Source organism: Mobula hypostoma, chromosome 17 (genome assembly GCF_963921235.1).
Source record: "Mobula hypostoma chromosome 17, sMobHyp1.1, whole genome shotgun sequence".
NCBI lineage: Eukaryota > Metazoa > Chordata > Chondrichthyes > Myliobatiformes > Myliobatidae > Mobula > Mobula hypostoma.
In genome coordinates, this window is record NC_086113.1 from 13,590,159 (window position 1) to 13,615,666 (window position 25,508).

At 42.4% G+C, this 25,508-nt stretch overlaps 1 protein-coding gene across 1 annotated transcript in view; it reads right to left on the minus strand.

The window, feature by feature from the left end:
- kdsr (3-ketodihydrosphingosine reductase) overlaps positions 1–24,301 on the minus strand; it is a 46,129-nt gene extending 21,828 nt beyond the window's left edge. Inside the window, exons 1-6 of the mRNA XM_063069580.1 lie at positions 21,728–24,301; positions 13,071–13,160; positions 7,525–7,581; positions 6,513–6,578; positions 4,153–4,248; positions 825–1,016 (exon numbers count right to left, since the gene is read on the minus strand). Of these exons, the coding sequence (XP_062925650.1) occupies positions 825–1,016; positions 4,153–4,248; positions 6,513–6,578; positions 7,525–7,581; positions 13,071–13,160; positions 21,728–21,895 (669 nt within the window). The 5' untranslated portion in view covers positions 21,896–24,301. The remainder of the gene's footprint in view (positions 1–824; positions 1,017–4,152; positions 4,249–6,512; positions 6,579–7,524; positions 7,582–13,070; positions 13,161–21,727) is intronic.
- Between the last annotated feature and the right edge of the window lie 1,207 nt (positions 24,302–25,508).

The window sequence follows — 25,508 nt, forward strand, 5'->3', positions numbered from 1 at the left end:
TATTCGCTGTTATATTGCATTGGTTAAAAAAGTGAACCTCCCCCAAACCTCCATTTTGGCCGCCGATAAGAGGCCTTGCAATAGGAAGATGCATTAACAAGGCAATGAAAAAGGTGTATTATAATATTACAAAAGCAATTGCAGTGTTTCCAGGGCCAATTTCAATGATGATTACCCTTGCCAGCACACAATCATTTGTTAAGGTAGTGATAAATTTGGTATTTGAAGGAATGAAACACTGTTGCTTTAAATAATTTGGGAAAAGAAAAATAATGTACAATAATGAAAACATTAATTGAAAAGTCACTTTTTGAATAACATTAAATTGAGAGATAAATTAATTCCTGAAATATATGAAATATCAAAAATGCCTAATGCCAAGGGCTTAAGCTAAAAATTCTCAGGCTCACCTGCCTTGTTTTCCTGTGAATAGTGCCATGTACAACCAGAGAAAGGTGATACTTCCTCACAAAATGTTTGGCTTTCAATGGAGTAGAACAGATATAGTACATGTATCTGAGTACAGAATCTTGCTCAATGATAGGATGTTACTTAAATAGCATGTTATTATGGTAGTACATTATTATTGGAATTATAACACAATAGCAATTATATGTCTAACTCAGAACAAAATCATGTTATATATTTCTTCACATGCTCCCTTCTATTCCTTAGGAAAGCTGAATCTACAACAATATCACACACAAAGATCAAAGTAATCTAATAAGGGAAGTCAACTGTTCATATACCTGACCAAAAGGGGGGGGGGGGGGGTGGAATTGCCATAAGCACGTATAATACAAATATAAAATTGATGTGTGTACCTCCATTTGCAGTGATTCAGCTAATCCACGAAGAGCAAATTTGGATGGAGAATAGGCTGTGTATCCAAATAACCCAACTTGTCCTGCCTGGGATGACACGAAGACTATCCTTCCCATTCTTCTTTCCTTCATGGTGTGAATGACAGCTCGGGTGGGATAGACACTACCCAGATAATTGATCTCCATTAACCTCTGGAGAGAATGAAATACAATATTTATCAAGATCAATATTCAAGCCATTTAAAATAAAATTAACGGAAAGCAACTTTGCAAATTAATTTACATGGAAATTGGCATGTTAGCTCTTTCACCTAAAAGTTGACACCAAGCTTACTGAAAAACCAGCCTTAAAAATCACATTCAGTTCAGTGAAATAGATGAATAGTTCGCTTGACAAATTCATGCATCATGCTAACACTTCATTATACTAGAAACTAAATGCCAACGCACATTGGCATAATGGATTACCCAAAAGTTCGAACTTTCAAGCTTATTATCAAAGGAGGTATACCATGTACAACCTTGAGATCCATCTTCCAGCAGGCACCCACAAAACAAGGAAACACTATAGAATCCATGAAAAACTGCACATAACAAACACCCAGTGTACAAAGAGGACAAATTGAGCAAATAGTTTTTAAAAAAGTAAACAAGTAACACATAGAACATGAACTGCCGAGACCCCGGCTGCCGGGTCAGTTCAGCTCTGAGGCAAGTGAAACCGAGAAGCCCAATGGTTGCAGGGGAACAACTGCCCTCAAACCCAGCAGCACGGGACCAGAGACCCCTGAACCTCTCCCTCAGTGGTAGTAGCGAGAAGAGAGGGAGACGGGTCAAGTTTGACCCATTGTTTTCCGTACACTGGTCTGTTTTCCACTCTCGGGGCTCGATGCTTGAATTGACGTGGAGTAATGGAGCCAAGCACGGGTTTGTTTTCCCATTCTCCGGCCTCGACGCAGCATCCGCCACCGGAGATTGTCGTATCTGCATCCTTGAGAGTCAAGGTCACCAATCGTAAAATCACCAGGTCATTTAGACGGTTCAAAGGTCCGTCCCTTAAAGTGAAACAACAGGCTGCGGATTGCAGTCATCGCAGTTCAGAAGTGGATCTAGTAGAGTATAGAGTGATCTTGTGAACTGCCAGCACCATCTGTGATTTATTGCTCTAGCACTATTTATGTTTCTTTTGGAGTCATCTTGAAACTATTATCAGCAGCTTTAAAGATAGTGAGTCAATCTTTGACAGTTCTTAAAGTCAGCATAACTGCAAGTCAGTCAGGACATTGCTGATGCCCCGATATTTCAGAATCAGAATCAGGTTTAATATCACTGACTTGTGCTCTGAAATTTATTGTTTTGCAGCAGCACTACAGTGCATTACATAAAAAATACTATAAATTGTAAGAAATACATATTTAAAATAAATTAAATAATGAGTGCACAAGAGAACAACAATACTGTGGTAGTGTTCACGAGTTGGTTCACAGTCAGTTCAAAAAAATCTGATGGCCAAGGGGAACAAGTTGTTCCTAAAACATTGAGTGCTCATCTCCAGGCTCCTGTACCTCCTCCCTGGTGGTAATAATTTAAGACATGGCTACGTCCTGGGTGGTAGGAGTTTTTAAAATGGATGCTGCCTTTTTGAGGCATTGCCTTTTGAAGATGTCTGCGATGCTGGGGAGGCTAGTGCCCATGATGGAACTGGTTGAGTTTGCAACCTTCCGCAGCTTTTTTCAATCCTGTGCAGCGGACTCTCCATATCAGACGACGAAGCAAATAGTTGGGAATGCTTATTGGTTGCCAGAAAAAGAAACGCATTAATGTGGCCAGCGTGGAACAACAATAGTGTCTCGGCCCAAAATGTCAAATTCCTTTTCATGGATGCTGCCTGCCCTGCTGAGTTGCGCCAGCATTTTTGCGTTACTCCAGATTTCCAGAAACATTTGTGTTTATGACTAAGCAATGACGAACTTCTTAGCAATTCACTTCAGAACCACAAGGGGTGTTGGTAGCAGTTTGTGTGGCATCCTGCAGGCCTTGACAATAAATGTTTACATGAACAGGAAAAGCAGCAAAACAGCCATTTCTTCCCTCATACAGCTGGCAGATCAATGACCAGATTTCAATCTCTGTTGGATTAAAATCCAAACCAAGAAAAACATTTTCCAAAACATTGTAGCTCAACTTGTCAAAAGAAAAAAAAAATCAGTATCAATTCCTGGCAAAAGCTCAAAATGTCAACTATTGAACGATTAATGAGGAATACTTCGTAGACACACGATATAGACACACTGCTCTTTTTAAGGGAGCCAATGTTGTTAATGAACGACAAGCTGAATCACAACAGGAATTTATGAATAGCAGAGCATTGACCCGTGAGATGGTTCATTGGTTATTAATTACAAGTTTATTTTCCTTTCCCTTAAAACTACTGCTTCATGTGATGCTCCATTTTCTTCCTGAAGTCACGAGAATCACAAACATTCCCAAAAAAAACTGGATAAGAGCAACTAATGCATGGAAACAATACCAACAGGAGTATCATTTGGAAAAGTATCACCTGTTCTCAGAATCACTGTGGGAATACTTTCAAGGTGACTTGTCAATGCCTTCCTTCAGGTAATTATTGTTATTATTATTTAGAGATACAGGCCTTCTGGTCCAGCAAGCTTACCATGTGACCAATTAACCAATCAATCTGAATGCATTGGGAATGTGGGAGAAAACCAGAGCACCCAGAGGAAATCCACGTGGTCACAGGGAGAACATACGAACTCTTTACAGGCAGAATTGAACCCAGGGCACTGGTCTGTATTAATATTATGCTTCCTCCCTTAAGGATGGTACTAAATGTTAGCATTGACAGAGATGCTTCAAACCCGAAAAAGCAGTTTTTTTTAATATTCATTTATGTGAAATGATTCATTACTAAACCAACTGAAGGGTTGTACTGTTAAAAAAAAGTCCTAGAAAGTCATCTATGTATTTGGAAACTGGAAAGGTTAAAAAAAAAGAGGTAAAGAATGGTTACTAGTTGAAACTATGTATACCAAAATAAAACCCAATTTTGTTTACATACTAAATAGAAGAAATTCTGCAGATGCTGGAAATCTAGAGTAACACAAGCACAAAACGCTGAAGGAACTCAGCAAGTCAGGCAGCAATCTATGGAGAGCAACAAACAGTGAATATTTTGGGTCAAGACCCTTCAATAGACCTGCCTGACCTTCTGAGCTCCTCCAGCATCTTGTGTGTGCTATTCTTTACATGCTTCCACAAACGTTTCCACTGTACAAAAATAAAATGTTTATTAAAGCAAATTACTCACTCTGAAAATGCTGATGTCAACATCTTCGAACTTTGCAGCAACAGATGTTCCAGCACAGTTTATCAGCATGTCCACTGGCCCCAGCTTCTCCTGAGCCTTGAGAGTTAAATATTACATTAATGTCCGAGCAGAAAAAAAATGTTCAATTGGAAAAAAAATACAATTTCTCTGAACAGCTTAGTTGAAGCTTTTCAAACAGGAAGGCATAACTAAATTAACAAAAAAAAACTACTGGTAGATTTGCGTGGGGTCAAGGCTTTCTCCAGATTCCAACATTCGCAGTTTCTCCTATCTCCACCAATACACTGTTGATAAATACTCTACCTGGAGTTTAAAAATGTCGCAGTTACTTAGTTAAAAACACAAAACAATGGCGTTCCATATTTAAAGTAGAAAGCTTTTAGAATTTGTTCTTTTGGATGGAAAAATAAGGCAGAACAGCTATTTTTATATTGTCTCCAGTTGGCTCCTAAGTACATACTTCAACATGTACTTCATAATTCTTAGGACAGCTCTGTTTCAAACATCTATAAAACAGGCAAAACAAAACTTAGACATTGCTGGGCAACGTACAATGATAATATTACGTAAGTTTGTCATTGACATTATAAATGGATAAACTTTAGTTTGCCTCTGTTTCTAGCAAAGTATATGAGAAGGAATTCTTATTGAAAACTATCAAATATTGAAAGACCGAGACAGAGTGGATGTGGAGATGATGTTTCCCGTAGTGGAAAAGGCTAGGTCCAGAGGGCACAACCTCTGAATCGAAGAATGCCCCTTTAGAAAAAATGAGAAGGAATCTCTGTAGCCAGTGGGTGGTGAATCTATGGAATTCATTGCCGTAGACGGCTGTGGAGGCCAAGTCATTGAGTATAATTAAAGTGGAGGCTGATAGGTTCTTGATTAGTAAGGGTGTCAAAGGTTACAGGAAGAAGGCAAGAGAATGGGGTTGACAGAGACAATAAATCAGCCATGATGGAATGGCGGAGCAGACTTGGTGTGCCAAATGGCCCATTTCTGCTCTTAAGTCTTATGGACTTGTTTGTTTATTTATTTATTAAGATACATCGTGGTGTAGGCCTTTGTAGCCATGCTGCCCAGCAACCCCCGATTTAACCCTAGCCTAATCATGGAACAATTTACAACCAGCAATTAACTTCCTAACTGGTATGTCTTTGGAAACTGGAGCACCTGCAGGAAACCGACGCGGTCACGGGGAGAACATACAAACGCCTCACAGACAGTGGCTGGAATTGAATCCGGGTTGCTGGGACTGTAAAGCCTTGTGTCACCATGCTGCTCCTTATAGTTATTCCATTTGCAAAAGTTATATCACCCTTTAGTAAGCATAAACTAATACAAGTAGCACAGAAGGTAGGGAAAATCGAATTGGACAAATAGAACAAAAGAACCATTCCGAAAGAATGAAGCCAGGGTTGCCATAGATTTAAGGTGAGGGAACCTAGTCCATATGTTAATGAGGATAGAGGAATAACAAGAAGCATACAAGTAAAAAAGCTGTAAAATCAAGAAGTTACAGTGAGGAAAAAAATATAAGCAGAGGAACATAAAAGCAGAAATAGAGAGCTGTGTTAAATACCCACAATGTCAGGCTGTGGTAATTAGGATAGAAACATGGAGCCAATCTCAGGAAACTGGTCAGTTCTAATACAGAGAATGAGAAATACCTGAAGGTATAGAATTCAACAGAGTTCTGAAGGCTATGTCATACTTCAATAAAAAACAGCGTTCCTCAGGCTTTCGTTACAATAGGCCACAGGCAGATAAGGTGGAGATGGAGTAGGATAGAGATATGAAATGGCGGGCAGCAGGGAGCTCGGCTTTGTTTCTGTATAGTGTATGCAGGTAGATCACATGGCAGCCTGTCTGCATTTAGTTTGCCAATGACTACACTGTGAACACCAAATGCAGCTCACAAATTTGAGGCAGTTGAAGGCAGGTAGAGGAATGGAGCTGATGGGGGAACAAAAATGGGATGAACATGTAAAATTATTGCAAATGAGCATTCTATGGCTGGAACAGACTTGGTGAGCTGAAGGCCCATCTCATGTTATATGAATCTTTTACACATTCTGGAATGTTTTCACTCTTTCTAAAAGTGCATTTTACAATTCCATGCATTTGTCTGTAAAATCACATGTGATAAGGACAGATTGAGCAACCCCTGACATCACCAGGGGTGGAGGACCCTCATTGCTGCCCGAAACACCAGCAGCGCAACGGGCAGTGAGTGAGATGCACAGCAGGTCAACCAAATGAGGACACAAGATATAAAGAGAACCTGGCAGATGTGTTTCATATCCTTGAGGGAGGGGAAAAGAAAGCAACAAACGTACTTGTTTTATCACACTCTGCACTTGTCCGTAGTCTTTTGAGACATCAACCGATATGCATAAAACCACCTGTGAAACAAATCAAGAGTCTTCACCATCAAACATGCATTGATCATCAGATCATCACAGCCGAAGCATCAATGACAACAGAAATGCACAAGTACCTCCTTAAAGATCTGCACAATGGAAACTGAAAATAGCCGACTACACAATGAAATTGATTCTTCCGACGAGGAGGAGACAGCAAGTGAGTGCAGGGGTTTTAAAAACACAACTGGGAACAGGCACAGGGATCACTGGGGAGGAGAGTACGATGTATGACAAAGAAATGACGTGCACATAATCACAAGCAAGGGGGAAAAAAAACATTACAGGACACAGTGCAGAGCGAGACAGAAGTGCAAGAGTGAGGCAGAGGGTGGGGTGGGGTGGGGGTGGTGAAGAGGAAAAGCCACTCTTGCTCAATGATAGCTCGTCTATCTTTGGGAAAAGTATGAGAAGAAATGCAAATCTTCACCCCCCCACCCCAAAAAAAAGCACAAGAAAGGAAGTGCAATACTGACTGAATATCCAAAGAGAACTCATCAGCATACCCAGAAAATTTAAAGTGAATATGCCCCACTTCCAGTCACTCAGCCGATTACATGGTGACAGCCTGCAGAAATAAAAACTAAGAACCAATCTGGTAGAAATACTTGTGCTATGGATGGTTAGTATTTAATGAGGTTTTAAAAACCAGCATTTAGAAAGCAATTTTTTTAAAGCTTTACAGTTATTTTGCCAGAAGCCAAATTACTTTCATATTGGCAGAGCGATGGAATTTATCTTGCCAAAATAAAAGCTCTCTCATTCCCCAATCACATGTGAACTGCTCTCTTTCAATAAAATGTCAGTGAACAAAGAAGCTACTTAGAAATACAAGGGTAACATTTAAATCACAATAGCTCTACACCCATACACACAAAATGCTCTGGTAAAAAGCACGCACACAACTTAACAACTCCTCTACGCCCACCTGTTTATCATTAATTGAATATTTCTCAATTTCCTTCTTTGCTCGCAGCAGCTTGGTCTGTAAGATAAAAAATGATTAAACCACAAAACTACCTAAGCACAAAAGACTCTACAGATGCTCGAAATTCAGAGTAACATATACAACGTGCTGGAGGTCAGGCAGCATCTATGAACAAAAATAGAGAGCAGATTTTTGGGCCGAGGACCCCGATTAAGGGTCAGCTCTTTATTCCTCTCCACAAATGCTGCCTGATCTGTTGAGTTCCTCCAGCATATTTTGTGCGTTAAACCACACAACTATTTGCAGATACGATAGGGTCTTTTAAGAGACTCCTGGATAGGTACATGGAGCTTAGAAAAATGGAGGGCTATGGGTCACCCTAGGTAATTTCTAAACTAAATACATGTTGGGCACAGCATTGTGGACCAAAGGGCCTGTATTGTGCTGTAGGTTTTCTATGTTAACTACATTTTTATAACTGTATTCACCCTATCTTCCCCCTCACCTTAACAGTGATAGAGCTCCTCTTGTTCTCACATCACACCCCATGACCTCTGCATCTCACGTTATTCTCTGCAACTCCCACCATCTTCAACAGGATCCTACCACCAAACACATCCTTACCCCACCCCACCACCCAACTCTCTGCTTTTTGCAGGGATCACTCCCTCCCTGATTCCCTTGTCCAGTCGTCCCTCCCCATTAATCTCCCTCCTGGCACTTATCCCTGCAAGTGACAGAAATGCTACACCTGCCCATTCATCATCTCCCTTACCTCCATTCAGGACCCCAAACAGTCCCTTCTGGTGAGGCAACACTTCACTTCCGAATCTGTTGGGGCATCAGTTGCATCCGGTGCTCCTGATGTGGCCCCCTCCACATTGGTGAGGTTGAAGTAAATTGGGGGGGAAACTCAGCTCCATCCGCCAAAAGCGGAGTTTTCTGGTGGCCAACCATTTTAATGCCCATCTCCATTTTCATCCTGACATGATGGTCCATTGCCACGATGAGGCCACTGAGCGTAGAGGAGTAACACATCATATTCCGACTAAGTAGCCTCCAACCTGATAGAATGAATATTGATTTCTCCTTCCAGTCATTTTTTCCTTCCTCTTCCCTCTTCTGCTCCCCACTCTGGCCTTTTACCTCTTTTCCTCACCTGCCTATCACCTCTCCCAATGCCACTCCTTCCCTTTCTCCCATGGTTCATTCTCCTCTCCTATCAGATTCCTTTTTCTCCAGCCCTTGACTTTTCCCACTCACCTGACTTCACCTATCAACACTCACAACACGCTGGAGGAGCTCAGCAGGTTGGGCAGCATCTGTGGGAAAGATCAGCCAACGTTTCGGGCCGGAACATCGACCGATCTTTTCCACGGATGCTGCCGGACCTGCTGAGTTCCTCCAGCGTGTTGTGAGTGTTGCTTTGACCCCAGCATCTGCAGATTATTTTGTGTTTGACTTCACCTATCATCTTCCAGCTTGTCCTCCTTCCCATCCACCTACCTTATACTGGCATCTTCCCCCTTCCCTTCCAGTCCTGACAAAGTTCTCGGTCCGAAACACTGACAGTTTATTCCTTCCTACAAATGCTGCCTTACCTGCTGAGTTTCACCACCATATTCTGTGTGTGTTTTTCATCTAGGTTTTTTAATCTGGCATTTAGTAAATTTTGGTGACATATGTTCTAATAGAAGTACAAATCTGTTCCCTAAGTTTAAGTGTATTCCAAGCCATTGGTGATCCAAACTGAATTGTTTTGGTCAACAAACTCAAAGGGGATCATTTTAAGCCCCTGATTTAAGCAACTTGGAGACTTGGACATGCAGATATGCCTAAAGGAAAGGGTTCCCCTCTTTTACAAACTAGTTACCGATAGCGTAGGAGGGTGGCGTGTGGGAGCTTGGTGGTTAGTGCAACACTCTACAGTACCACTGATCGGGGTACAATTCCCGCTGCTGTAAGGACTTTGCATGTTCTCCTCATTAGCGCACGAGTTTCCTCCTGGTGCTTCAGTCTCCTCCCACGTTCCAACGAAGTATGGTTTGGGTTAGTAAGTTGTGGGCATTATTTGCACTGCATTGATCGCTGATGCAAATTTTGCATTTCACTGTATGTTTCAATGTACATGTGACAAGTAAAGCTAATCTTTATTCCCAAAAACATACCATTCCAAACTTATAACTTGTCCCTACTTGGAAACCCTGAATAAACATATGAATGCTCTTCCATTTTATCCCCAATTAAATTAATTTCTTAAAAAAATATTTTTACTTCTGCAACTGCACAAATTCTTAAATCCAAGTCACCCCTTCTCAGCAACAACCAGCATCTAACACAGGCTAAGAAAATGCTTTCAATAGAACTAAAAACGCATTGAAAATGCTTTCAATTTACATACAACTTTTAATATGGGAATGGTGCTAAACTACTACAGAAATTTCTTAGGGAAAAAAGGGAAATGAAAAGCTTAAAAGGCATATGACTTAGTAGGTTAATTGGTCACATGGGTGCGATTGGGTGCCATGGGCTCTTGAGGTAGGAAGGGACTGTTATAGTTTTTTTATCTCTAAATAAAATTTTACTACGGATGGCATCCATTATTAAGGACCCCCACCACCTAGAACATGTCCTCTTCTCATTACTACCATCAGGGAGGAGGAACAGGAGCCTGAGGGGAGTATGGGGCGTAAGGGAGGGGTGGCACCTCTGGTGGGGGAACATGTCGCGTCCTTTTCAAGGCGGTTAGTCCACCTTTGGTCCCCACCTGGCACTCAGCTCTCACCTGTGGCTCCTCGTAGCTGTTTGCATGCGACAGCAGCCACACCCCGGGCAACGGCTTCGACAGGCCGGTTAAACCAGGTGAGGGTAGCCGACGGGTCTCAAACCCTCGGTGAGATAGGGAGTTGTCTATCCCAGCATGTGAAGACAGACTCCGGCGGACTGAGCGGACGAGACCAATGGAAGGTCCAATAGTCAAGAAGACGGTCTCCGCAAGTGTCGTGGAACGTGTAGAGCAGGACAAGACACAGAAAATGTCCTGGTCATCCACTGCGCCTAGTCCCATCTCCAGCCTTCTCGACTCTGTCTTGCCACTGGATCCAGATGGGAATTGGGAAGAGAGAGTGAGGCTGACGCTGCGCAACTCTCCCTCACTTAAATCCAAATCAAGCTCTAGTCTCCACACCATCAAGCCAGCTGGTGGCGCAGTGATATCAGCGCCGGACTCCGGGAGCGAAGGTTCCTGAGTTCGAATCTAGTCGAGCTGCTCCCGGGCACACTTTCCATCCGTGCTGGGATGAGTGTTGAGCTAGCAACTCGACCTCGTAAAAAGTACTAATGGTATCAAGGTCTTCATCAATGACGATGGGCGAACCTTACAGGAGCCTGAAGGCACACACTCAATGATTCAGGAACAGCTTCTTAACCTTAGCTAGAGTTCTGAATGGACTTTGAACCCATAAACACTATTTCACTACTTTCCTTTTCTCTATTAGCACGACTTATTTAACTTTTATATAAATTACACTTCATACAGTAAATTACAGTTTACGTATTACAATGTATTGCTGCCACATAACAACAAATTTCACATTAAACTGATTCTGGATTTTAACTGCCATGATTTAAGGCATCAGTTAGTCTTGCGAGACCATGGATCTGCGCCTGGAAAGTCTTCACTCTCCAGGGCGCAGGCCTGGGTAAGGTTGTATGGAAGACCAGCAGTTGCCCATGCTGCAAATCTCCCCTCTCCATGAGGGGATTAGAACCCATACAGCTTGACACCAATGTTGTCGCAGAGCAAGGTGTGATTAAGTGCCTTGCTCAAGGACACAACACGTTCCCTCGGCTGGGGCTCGAACTCACGACCTTCAGGTAGCTAGTCCAATGCCTTAACCACTTGGCCACGTGCCCACTGCCATGATTAAGAGGACAAAAAAAAGGCAAAGGAAGGATAAAAAGTTTTCCAAAACATGGTTGATAAGCCTTCATGTCAAACGATGGAGCAGCAAGATCCTTAATATCTCCTCAGAAAGCAAATACAAAGAAAATTTGACTGATCTTAAAATGGTATGATAAATGGTATGAATTAATGCACCTTCCAATGCCAGTGCTCAAGAAAGTGGGACCTGTTGACACACTCAATATTTAGGAACAGCTTCTTCCCCTCTGCTATCAGATTTCTGAACAGTCTATGAACACTGCTCGCTATTCCACTATTTACTTACTTCCTGTTCCCTCCCCTCTTTCTTCCCTTCCCCCCCTCCCAATCATGATTCCCCTCTCTCTGACGCTTTCCCACTCTCAGTCCACACTAGAGACCCATATCAGAATCAGGTTTATTATCACTCACGTCATGAAATTGTGGTAGCAGTAGGGTTCTATGCATATTATGTGCTTAAGACTTTCGCACAGTAATGTACATCTTTGGAACGTGGGAGGAAACCAGAGTAGCTAGAGGAAGCCCACGCGATCACAAGGAGAACATACAAGCTCCTTGGACAGAAGTCAAACTCAGATTGGTGATTGCTGCCGCTGTAAAGCGATTGCGCAAACCGCTATACTACCGTGTCAACACCACAGAAGTTTGGCTTGTGTTAATTTCTCTACATCCATTATCAAAACAGAAGGATCCATGAAATCCTGGGACATCACACCAGTCTAGTAATGGTCGTGTAATGTCCATCTGCTCTGTTCAGGGTACTTCGGTCCTTTTGCTATCCTTAAAGTTTCAGTAACATATTTGGACTAATGTACAGTCAGCTCACAAATTAGGATAGGATTCCATTTCTGTGACCTGCTCCCAGGTCTGAAAAGAATGAAAAACGTGTGGGAGAGCATCATCGAAACAGCTGTGACACAAGAACCAAGCAGGTGGGTAACGGCAGCCCATCTCACTGACTTGTTGAGCAAGTGAGCGCGTCTACTTAGTGCTTAGTGCTCAGTGCTCCCACCGAACCCAGCCCCAAATTGTTGCAGCTCGGTCGGGAAAAGGGGGAAGAGACAAGGGAAAGCACAGGGAAATGCCTCATCCTCATCTGTAGGTACATTTTAAGAAACGGAGCAAAAAGCAAAATGACCTATTCACATTCAAAGATTTTACCCATAACTTAGGAAGACTTTTAGTAAATTCAAACATGCAAAAATTCTACGCACCCCACTTTCTTAGAAACCCAATTTTAAAAGAATAAAGAGAGTTAGAGACAACCAGGGAATGACACATTTATCGCTTATTTCCCATTTGGAACGCTTATTTTGTTCCTTTCACTCTATCGCTAATTTAGTTTCAGTTTTTAAAAAAATCACTGTAAGATTGTTCGTCATTAGCTTCATAATAAAGGATTGAAAGTACTTTTTTCAACTTGGAATTTAGTTATTTTTGGAAGTGTCAAACCCTGCACTCAATCTCTCAGCGGTTTTGGTTTGTTTTCAAGTAACCTCTACAGATTCACTCAACACAAATATGTTGTACGAAAATCATCCTACAAGATCAATTAAAGTTTATCAACTGGGCAGGCGGCTGTTAACTGTGTTCCACCACATACCTCATCTCGAGCCACCAAAGTTATAAAAGCACCATGCTTGAAGCATTCGATGGCAATGCTTTTACCAATACCACTTGAACCTCCAGTTACCTTTAAAAAGATAAGAAATATATGTACAGTATCTGAAATACATCTTATGGAAATGTTTGTTTGATGACGAACTTCAATAAAAAATAAATTACAAAAAAAAATCAGTAAAGTTACAAAACTATTTTATTTTTATGCTTCAGAGTAGTCACTCTACATTCTTGCTAGAGCATCTCTCTGAAATATCTGGTCTGTTCCATTGCTGTTCGTAGGATCTTGCTGCCACAATTCCTCAGTATGTGAGAACACAATGCAACTGTGAGTGGTAGACAAGAGGTTCTGCAGATAGATGCTGGAAATCTTGAGCAACACAAGCACACGTAAAATGTTGGAGGAACCCATCGACCATTCATCCCCCTCCACAGATGCTGCCCGACCTGCTGAGATCCTCCAGCATTTTGTTTTGTGTAAGTGTAAATCTTTCTCCGATCACCAAGTGATCTTTCATGGTCTTTAAAATTCTAGTCCAAAGAAGAACGGCAGAGCTTCTAAAAGTTTAACACATTGGGATTAGTTACTAACACCCTACATGCATTTGCTTTCATTTTCCCCTTGACTACCATTTTCCTTTCGGGCAAAATAAACTTGTGTATTTCTTACTTTCACAACTAAAATACATTCTATAACAAACCCAAGAGATTATACAGATGCTGGAATCTTGAGGTTCACACACAAAATGCTGGAAGAACTCAACAGGTCAGGCAGCATCTGTGGCGGTATCAGAGCCTTAGGTCCCACATCACAAGGTTTAGGAACAGTCGGTACCCTTCGACTATCAAGTCTGGATAACTTCACTCAGCTCAACTCTGAACTGATTCCACAACCCTTTTTTTCCCTCACTTTCAAGTTCTCTACAAGTCATGGTCTCCATATTATTTTTTTATTACTTGTATTGGCACAATTTGCCTTCTTTTGCACGTTGGTTGCACGTCAGTCTTTGTGTGCAGTTTCTCACAGATTCTATTGTATTTCTTTGTTCTACTGTGAATGCCTGCAAGAAAGTGAATCTCATAGTAGCATGTGGTGACATATACACACTCTGATAATAAATTTACCTAGAACTTTGGAGAGGAATAAACAGTCGACGTTCTGGTCCGCGACCCTTCGTTCAGGGCAAGTAGTACAAGTTGGCTGGTGATAGGGAAGGTGGGGGGATGAAGTAAGGAGCTGGGTGATGATAGGTGGAAAAGGTAAAGGGCTGAAGGAGGAATTTGATCAGAGAGGCCAGTGAACCATGGGAGAAAGAGAGGCCAGAGGGGCACCTAAAGCATAAAGGAGTGTTGCTTTTGCCGTCAGCAGATTCGATACAAGCTCACCAACCCATTAAGGTATAAGCAGATATTAGAAAGGAGCTAGTAATAGCACTGGAAGAGATATTTGCGCAAAAGAATCAATCTAGAAATGATTTCTTATTTTAGGTGGGGAAAGGCTGAAGAGAAACCGGGGGGGGGGAGGGGTGGGAGAAATTGCCTGCAATGCACATATTCCAAATAAAAACAACACTGCATGATTGACAGAACAGCTTCAACAGAAAAGAATCAAATTCAAGATAAAGAATAGCAAAACTGATGCTGGAAGTGGTCCAGTGCTACCTCAATTAACACCTGATTTTGGTTTTAGGAATGGGGTAAAGACAGATGCCACTGATTATAATCAGAAAAATGGAACCACAGCCCAGCTCAAACTATTGTAAAATATATTGGCAAACAGAATGGGTTCAAGTTGCATGTGGAGTAGACAACATCTGTGAGCCAGAAATGTTATAGCACCAATGAAGAGTTAAGTATTTTTTTATGTACGTTCAGACCACAGCGCTACTAATGAGGTGCACTGTGCTAAGTTAGAGGGTGTAGAGATATCAGAAACACCATCGTAAGGCAATGCTAATCCCAAAAGATGTAAAACAAATGCAGAAAATGCTGAAACTAATTATCAGGTCAGACGGCATTTATGGAGACTGAACACCAGCAACTTTGCACTAGAAATGGAAAAGGATGAAATATTGATGCAGGAAATTCTGGCAGGGGTAAGGTGGGAAGGAAGTAGAAGACAAACAGAAAGGAATGCTGTGATAGAGCCAAATTCTAGAGAGATTAAGATGGAAGCAATGACGGTGCAAAGTGAAAAGATTAATACTGGGGCAAATCAAGAAATGAAAGATTGCAGTAGTAGATTTACAAACTACTGAAAGTACTGTTAACTGCCTATTGGCGCAATGAAGCTGGGTGCAGCCCCTGCAAGAACTTGGTGGGGAAGAACCAGTCAAGGGCTCTTCTGCTTACTGGAGAGGGAGAGACTAGGTCTTGTGGGGAAGCTTCTCAATTATTGTGGTGGTATGGGGTGGCGCGGAAGTGTGGTGGCTAGCACAAGGCTTTACAATACAGCTGACGTGGGTTCAATTCCTGCTGTTGTCTGTACGTTCTCCCTGCAAGTCTCCTCTGGGTGCTCCAGTTTCCTCCCACAGTCCAAAGACGTACCGGTTGGTAGGTTAATTGGTCACTGTAAATTAGCCCGTGATTAGGCGAGGGTTAAGTTGGTGGGCTGCTCCTTGGCACGGTTGGAAGGGCCGGAATACTGGATCTCAATAAAAATGAGTGGCCGCAGTGCTATTGATGTGTAGCAACGTTATAGAAAAGTCTTGAGAGCATTGACTATCGAGTGTAAAGAATAAAAAGGAATGTTACACAAGAACATAAGAAATAGGAGCAGGAGTCGGCCATCTGGCCTGTCGAGCCTGCTCCGCCATTCAATAAGATCATGGCTGATCTGGCCATGGACTCATCTCCACCTATCTGCCTTTTCCCCATAACCCTTAATTCCCTTCCTATGCAAAAATCTATCCAACCTTGTCTTAAATATTTTTACTGATGTAGCTTCCACTGCTTCATTGGGCAGAGAATTCCACAGATTCACCACTCTTGGGAAAAGCAGTTCCTCCTCATCTCCATCCTAAATCTACTCCTCCGAATCCTGAGGCTATAGACCCTAGTTCTAGTCTCACCTACCAGTGGAAACAACTTTCCTGTCTCTATCTTATTTAGCTCATTCATAATTTTGTATGTTTCTATAAGATCTCCTCTCATTCTCATATGGTTTATTCTTGTGAATACTGATAACCAAAATAAACTTTATTCATAATAAGAAGTGTCTATTGAAAGCTGGGAGTTGTTCATTAAACCATATGGTGAACATATATGTGTAGGATGGAGAATTGAATGGGCATCCAATAAAAGCTCAGCCTCATGCTCTTAACAATCCCCCAAACCACATTCAGTCTTCCCAATGCAGCGGAAAATTCATGTAGAGCAGCAAATTAAGGACTCTACCCACAGCATTTTGAATTTAGATTACTTAATAAAGCAGAGATTACCTGTAGCGTTCTGAATTTAATCTCTGCTTTATCAGGAAAATGGGACAGGACCAGAAGATGTAGGAGCAGAATTCAAAAGGCATGTGATGGGTCTCAATGCTTAGCGATGGGATCATACGCGACGCAGTACCGCAACGGTGAGCGCCATGCTGTTACAACTCCGACGTTCTGGAGTTCGGTACTCAATTCCGGTGCCATCTGCGAGGAATCTGTTCGTCCTCCTTGTGGAATGCCTGGGTTTTCCCCCGGGTACTCCGGTTTCCTCCCACAGTCCAAAGAAGTATGGGGTAGATGAATGGTCATGTTAAATTACCCTGCGCTTAGGTTCGTCAGGGGATGCCAGGCTGGCATGGCTGAGAGGTCTGCAAGGGCCTACTCCAGGCCATATCGCTGAATAAATAAATGGTGTCGGAAGTGCCAAAGGATGGGGGGCCGGGATGGTGAAAACAAACACTGAAGACGAGGAGAAGCGGAAACAACTGTGGATCTGGGAAGGGAGAGAGAGGAAGAGGTAAGAGCAGGGAAGGGGGAAATTAAATAGACTCGTTGTGCAGGCTCCATCAAAACAGTGGAAGGGAAGCTTTTGCCAGAAAGAAAAGGATAGAAGTACAGAGACATGGGGAGGGGAAAGGAGGTCAAAGATACTGGGTTGGGGAGGTGGGGTCATAGCCAGCCACAGTGAGATCACAGGCTGTTATCTGATTTACTGTTGGTGACTTCAGAATCCAAATTCTCTTTATTACATAACCATGAGGAACTCAGGTGGAATTAGCAACAAGAAGCATGAAAGCAGGCAGTATAGTGCAGTGATTACTGCTGCTGCCTCATTGCTCCAAAGACTCAAGTTCAATCCCCTCATTGTGCAGACTGTGTGCAATGTTCTACCGTCTCCCTGTCTTTACTTAGGGAACACCATAACATCTGATGGGAGAGCTGACATTGAAATCAGGAGGAAGATTGGGATTGCTAAACGCACGGTTAAGCATTTGAGCAAGATATTGAAGAATAACATAATTTCTAAGGGTACGAAACTCAGAGAGTTACAGTGCTACATTTATTCCACACTAACATCCGGAAGTGAATGATGGACAATATCAAAGCAAAATGAGGGGATACTCAAAGCTGCAGAGATGAGATGAAGGAAGGAAGGACAGAGTAACAAATGAAGAAGTGTTGCGAAAAATCAGAATCAGATACCATGAAGCAGGAAACGGCAGCTGGAATTTCTGGGACGTGTACTGAGGAAAAAGAAACTCGAACATCTTGCAGTGACAGGAAAAATTAAGGGAAGAAGTAGTCATGGTCGACAGCACATGATATTCATGAATTCCATCAAGGGATGGACAGCGAAAAGTTTTGAAGAGGTTATCAGAACTCCTCAGATTAAAGACAGACAGAAGACCATGATTGCCCATGTCATACAACATGCATATAATGATGATGATTCCTATATCTGCATGGCTTCTCCTTGGATTTTCAAGCTCTAGTTATCTCTCTATCTATAATGGGATTTTTTTTGTATTTGCACAGTTTGCCTTGTTTTGCGTATTGCTTGTTTGTAAGTTTTTGTTTGTGTGTAGTGTTCATTGATTCTATTGTATTTTTCGTTCTATTGTGAATGCCTGCAAGAAAATTAATCTCAGGGTGTTATATGGTGATGTATATGTACTTGGATAATAAATTTACTTTGAACTTTGATGGTCAGTGTTGATCTGGTCTATTTTTCTGCTGACTGACTCAATGACGAGCATGCAGTTGAGAGCAAAGACAGCCAAAAGATGAAGTAGTACAAGTTCCCACCCTGCCAATAAAAGATTTTAGCCTAAACTCTCCAGGCTTCAAATAATGACAGCAGCTTTGAAATAAAGAAAAACAAAGCTGAAGTAAAGAGAAATAGGTCAGTACTATCAGCACAGATAGAAAGGAAAGAGGAGTCAGAAGGAAACTGAAGATACGGTGAAACAGAGCACAAAAATGAACTCATCCACTGCAGCACAGAGAACCATGGATGATGATAGAGAGAGAAGGTGAAGGACGGAGAAATTTTCTCTGTAAGGAGCATGATCTGGCAGCCAAGGTTATTGGAATCACAAGCAAAGTTTGTGTTGGTTGATATTGCAAATGACACATTTCACGGCATGTCTCAATGTACATGTTATAGATAAATCTGAATCTGAAAGTTTGGGGTTTTTCTATGGCCACCAGTGTAGACTGTACTAAAGGTTTTGTTAAAAAAACTACTTGACCACAAATAAAAACATTTTCGTGTCCTTGAACTTCAGGAGTCATCCATAACATATGCACAATTTAGTCTGCAGACAAGTCCTGAAATCTGGCACTGACAACAGAAAGCAATAATTTAGCACCTCGTTAAAGGAGGATGAATTAAATCTTTTAATTTATAACATAGAACATAAACCAGTACAGCACAGGAACAAGCCCTACAGCAATTGGTAACCAAATGACTAACTAAACTAATCCCTTATGCCTACACAATGTCCATATCCTTCCATTTTCCTCCCAATCAGGTGTCTATCTAAACATTCCTTACAAGTCCCTAATGTATCTGCCTCTACCACCACCCCAGGCATCCACCACTTCGAGTAAAAAAAATACTTGCCTCTCAAATCTCCTTTAAAATTACCCCCACCCCCCCCACTTACCTTCAATGCACGTCCTCTGGTATCAGACATTTTGACCCTGGGGAAAAGATATTGACTAACTATGTCTCACATAATCTTATAAACCTCCATCAGATCTTCCCTCTGCCTCCACCACTCCAGGAAAGACAACCAAAGTTTGTCCAAACACTCATTAAAGCACATGCTTCCAAATACCAGGTAAACCCCTTCCGCACCCCTCTCCAAAGCCTCAACATCCTCCCTATAATGGGGCGACCAGAACAATATTCAATACTCCAGATGCAACCTAACTAGAGTTTTATAAAGCTGCAACATAACTTCAAGACTTTTGAACTCAATGGCTCAACTAATAAATGCAAGCAGGCTACATGCCTTCTTAACCACCCTATCAACCTGTCTCACCATTTTCACAGAGCTGTGATCTTGGGACTCCAAGACCCCTCTGGTCACCAGCACCGTCAAGGATCTTGCCCTGAGTTGATCAATAAAAAGCCCTGACAACTAGTGGATAAAAGGACGAAAACTACATTGGCCATTTGGTGATATTTGAGAGTTAAAGACGCAGCTCTCTAAGCAGCATATTTAACGATACAAATGACGCTGCCAAGCTGAGAAGAGAGGAGTGCATCTTGCCAGCCGTCAAGATTTAAATTTTCTTTTTAAACTGGCGACATGACTGGGGGAATACTCAACTTTCAAGAGCCAAATGGTGAGAAACGTCAAAGAAGGAATGAAAAAGATTTTATTTTCCTGAAGTCACATGCCAGGCTAAGTTTAAAGCCAAAACTGCTGATTCACAGGCCAGGTGAAGGTCAAGGGGAAGAAGCTTTCAATATGAAGACCACAGGAGGTGCCAAAAGGCAAAAGAGGAGGGAAAAGTTGAGGGGTTGTGGTGAATATAGTTGGAAATAAATTTAAGAGAAAAATATTTAATGATAAATATTTAAAGAAGATTTGACAGCATCATATTGGGAAAAGGGACCTTCCACTTGTCATGATTCTGATCAGGTGCCAAGTTCAAGTTTGAGAAGAGGAGTACGCTTGTAAACGCATAGCCATTTCGTATGCCCGGCCAGCTTTCCCAAGAGAAATGGATTTTTAAAAAAAACCTAGGAGGGGCTCCCTGGTGTGCACACAGAAAGAATGAGAATTGGAAACAGGAATTGCAAACAGATGGCAAAACTGTTTCCCAAGGAGTGCAGGTCGTGCCAGCACAATAGCAAAGATGACGCAACTCAGAATGATGCTGGTAGTGCGAACACACATTCTGCAGTGTAACACTGAATATTCAAGTTATGGCAGAAGGACAAAAAAAAGACACTCCCCCCCCCCCATAGAAGGTTCTTCCCTTTGGCCTTCGTGATAAGTTTTTTTTTGGGGGGAGGTGGGGAATCTTAGTCTCGCACCTGGCATGTGATGATACAATATCGGTACACATGCACACCAAGTAACTTTGAGCTTCTTCCACCTTCTAACAGACCATGGCTGAACTATAACCTAAATCTACATTCACTTGCTTGTGTTTTAGTTCCCAAAGATGCCTCCTAACCAGCTAAGAATTTTCAGTATTTACTGTTCTTATTGTACTGTTCAACAAACGCCCAGCATCTGGGATAAAAGTAAACTAAACCAGACAGCATTTTCAAATTCCGAGTACCACCATGCATGTTCAAATATTTTGCAACCTCTTCCAAAAAAACAAGTTTTTAAATTTTAATTACATACAATCCAATTCTAGGCTTCACAAACAACAATCACTTCTAAAAATGAGGAATACCAATCACCCCTTATAAACTAACCCTATTTATCTAGCTAACTAAAACAAGGATTTTATCAGGCCTTTGCATTCCTGTCATCTATGCAGAAGGTATTATATTCAAAATTGTGCCAATAAGTCCATGCACGGCTGGTAATCACTAAATGACACCCCCGGAGGCATGTTCAAACAATAACGCCAGTACAGATCTAAATCAGAAGACAAAAAAATAAATACTGACGGCAAACTTCGGCTCCAACAAGGCAAGACTTACCTGAAAGGTACAAACTTTGTAGACTGAAATCTCCACATTGTGGGCTCTTTGCTGAACTTGGCCTTGTGTGTAAAGGCCCAACAAATCTCCAAACAAGGGGGAAGGGAAAGAATGTGCACAGAAAGAAGCATATATAAAAAAACTCTCCCTTCAGAGCAATCAAAGCCACGATCAGTCCGTACTATAACCTGAGATAGACTAATGGGAAATAGGGTCGGCCTTTGGAATCAACTGGTCACATAGCATGCAGTTTTAAAATCTTAATAAATTGGGTGCAACAATTAAATGACTTGTGTGTGCAAAACAAAGGGTGTCATAACCAATCTAATTGAGTTTATTGAAGCATCAAAACACTTCCAGCTGAGAGGTTCGTGATTCAGTGCCTGTAAAGACATGTAATCCCAGCACAGTTCAGCTCTCCGGGGAAGCGCTGAGTGAAGGCGGCGCTCCCGGAGCCCCCGGAGCCCGCAGCCCCGACCCCCGCGTCGCTGCCGACAACAGCCGCCCTTTGCCCCGCCACTCACTCACCACAACGTGCGAGCCGCTCAGTTTCAGCGGCTTGGGGCTGATCAGCGGCGACACCATGTAGAGCAGCAGGACGAAAGCGACGATAAAGGCCCCGACCACCAGCAGCATGACGAGCCTCCAGCCCGATATCTCGCTCCACAGGGTGGACCCCTCCTCCAGGAAGAACATTTATAACGCGCGGCAAGCCTTCTCGCTGACGGGAGGAGCCGTGGTTAATGGAAGACTAAGGGCCGGCGATCCGAGAAGGGAGAGAAAACAACACACCCCGACGTCGCGGCCCCCGGCGCACCAATCGAAGTGTTGAACTGTCTGCAAACAGAGGCGACTCGACATGCGCAGCGACAGGGAGCCGAGGCGGAAAGGAACGGGTTCACCCGAGTCAAAGGAACCTGTCGTGCTAGCGTGGGGTTACACCTGTGTCCCCAGGGGAAAGGTACTTACATCGTTATAGCAAAAAAAATCCAGAGAAAAGGATTCAATGCAGTTTAAAAAAAGGGAAAGGTTCTTATATTAATACAGTAAAGACAGGGAAAATATCAGAGGGAAAGAAAAGTACTTATATCGATACTGTTTTAAAAAAAGAGTCCTCTGCAAGGTAAAGTCAAGTCGAACTGGCGTATACAGAAAATAAAGGAACAAGAGAAGGCCAGTTAACAAAGAATTATTCAGGCAACCGTGACCTCCGTTTACTCACTTTCTCTCTCTTGACGGTACCCCCACAATAATTTAAACTTCTGTGAATCTCCTTGGATTTCCATCCAGCACGCTGATGGATGAAGTTTTGAAGTTTCTCCTCATCTGCAGCTGAAGTGGCATGTTGAAAATATGACCACACACACACACACAGATGAGGCCCACCATTGATCAGGGTCGACCATGGGTGCTGCGCCCGAGCTGTCCACACAAACCAGGGCAGTACGATATGGAGGAGCGAGCTGTTGCCCTCGTAGTAGGTTTCCCCTCTCCACGACTCTGGTGAATCTAAAGGAACTGCGGAGACCGATACAGTTTGGTACCAGCAGCGTCGCAGGAGTTGCAACTCGGCTTTGAACTCAACGTAGGACTGCCTGAGGGACTCCGGCTCCGGATTTTCCCTCGGGGTTTACTCCCGAAGTCTTCTCCACAAGTGGGTATAGCCACAAGGCAGCGGAGGTTTGAGATCAGTTTTTTCTTCTATATGAGCTGCCAGCCACGGCTGAGAGAGACCCTTATATTCGAAGCGCTGGTTTTAAGGCATCACCTTTGCCCATTCTCCTCTCGATAGAAACGGTTCTGCCGGGCTTAGTGGCTAAACCACACGTGAAGGCAAGGAGCTGGACTTGGGTGTCAAGGGCTATTTGAAACGCACGCCATTGGGAGCATTTAATAAGTCGTGGGCGTTTATCGCCACTACTCCCCCACCCCGGCTATGACAATCCTAAGGAACCGCATCCCCACAAGGGGAACATAGTTTTACTGCCCACCCTGTCAATCTCCCTCAGAATCCTGTATAAGATCGCTCGTTCTTCCTCTCTGACACAATCAGTACAGACTCAAGCTGCTGAAAAATTCTCTTCAACCCAGAAGTGCAGAGCACCTTCTCCCCATTACTCCCTGTACAAGTACACCATTTCCTAAACATATCAAAACCTGTACCCATTACTCTGTGTGATCTCACCAGTGTCCTGTTAGGTTGTATCAAAACTTCTGTGCTTTCTACTACATATCTTTTGCAATAAAGGTGGGCATTCCACTAGTCTTACTAATTCCACTGAACAACAAAGATTTTGCTTCCTGAATACTTTCGGGTTATCTTATGGATTTCAGGCTGCTGATTATGAAAATCACCATGAAATTTCCCTATCACTCACCATTTTTTGGAATTCCCTATATTTGTTATTTCAATTCATAGTTCAAGTAAATTAAAACGTTGCCCACAATGTAAGCTGAAAAGTTTTCTATCTTGTCCGGGTATGCTTAGGCAGGGTGGATGCTGCATGGCAGGACAGGTTTTAGAAAGGCTCATAAAATTCTGTGAAGGGTTTCGATATATGAGACAGATGTTTCACAGAATAACTGATGCCAAGGTTAAGGAAGGCATTTTTTTGGTCCACAAATCTGACAGGTCATCTAGCAGGCAATTCGAAGAACTTCCAAGTTGGACCGGAGAAAATCGCATGGAAGGCATTCCAGAATGTTGCTGAAAATTTTCTTGGCAACAACAGAGCATCAAACTGTGCGGATGGTTGACAACATGCTTCAAGCATACAAAACTGTGAAGTGCAACATGTCACTAAAGACTTATTTTCTGCATTCCCATTTGGACCTCTTCCCTGCAAATCTTGATGCTGTCAGTGACAAGCACAGTGAAAGGTTTCACCAACACGTTGCAGTCATGGAGAACCAGTACCAGGGCAACTGGAATCCATCAACACACACAAAATGCTGGAGGATCCCAGCAGGCCAGGCAGCATCTAGGAAAAGCGTACTGTACAGTGACATTTCGGGCGGAATCCCTCCGACAGGACTGGAGAAAAAGAAGCCGAGGAGTAGATTTAAAAGGTGGTGGGGAGGGGAGAGAGAAACATAAGGTGATAGGTGAAACCTGAAAGGGGAGGGGATGAAGTAAAGAGCTGGGAAGTAAATTGGTGAAAGAGACAGAAGGCTGTGAGTTCCTCCAGCATTTTGTGTGTGTTGCTGGGATTTCCAACATCTGCAGATTTTCCCTTGTTTGTGATTGGAAACCATCAATGCTGGCTGGTTATTATTCGACACTTAAGCAAGAAGCTGCAGACACTAAATACAAATGAAAATCATCAATGAAATATTTTTAGTTTAATCAGCACCGTTATGCAATTAAATGAATTATATTCAATAAAAGTTAATTTTTTGTTTCTCCAAATTCTTGCATGATACAAGTATTCTGAAATTGTATTTGTATTCAGCTTCAAGTGGTTTATCATAAATTAAAAAATTCTGATGAAGTAACATTTTTGAAAAAGATTGTTCTCCAGTATTATTTGCATACCGTGATTGACTGGAGTTAAGTGAGTTGTTCAATGTGAGGACAAGTTTAGCCAGGCAATGGAGGAAGGTATAAGCACTAACAAGGGGAACCTCAAACCATAACCAACAGGACTGCTTAGTTTCATGGAACCAAAAGGGAAGCACTTGTATCAGGTTTTGCCAATTTTCTCCCTCCCTAATTCAATGCCACAGACATTTCATGGATGAATTGCAGTTTACAATAGTCTGGTGCAGGATGGGATACCTGTCAAGTGAGCAACTTTGTCCTTGATGTTAAGTATCTTGAATGTTATTAGAACTGCTGTGTTATTGCACTGCTGACCTGTGGCTTGTAGTGCATGGATGTGCCTCGGAAAGTAAGTCTAAGTTAATGCGGTTCATTGAGGACTACTGGAATATTTATAGTGTGATAAATCATGATGGTGGTAGCACCAATTATTGTTAATCTCAATGTCTTGTTGAAGATGGTTATTGCCTGAAACATATGTGCCATCTTTCTGCTCAAGTCTGTAGATGTGCATTGACAGTTTTGTCATCTAGAATTTTGTGAATGGAATTGAATGCTGTACTTCTGACTTCATGATGCAAGTCAGGTGTGCGATAAATAAGTACTACTTAATGGTACTGTTGAATGCACATTTCAATACTTTGTTGATGCTTGAATGGAGCTATTAGACCCAATGTAGACCAGACACATTCCACAGCATTGTAGATACCAGTATTGTATCCCCCGTGTAGATCACACGCATTTCACATCACTGTAGGTACCAGTACT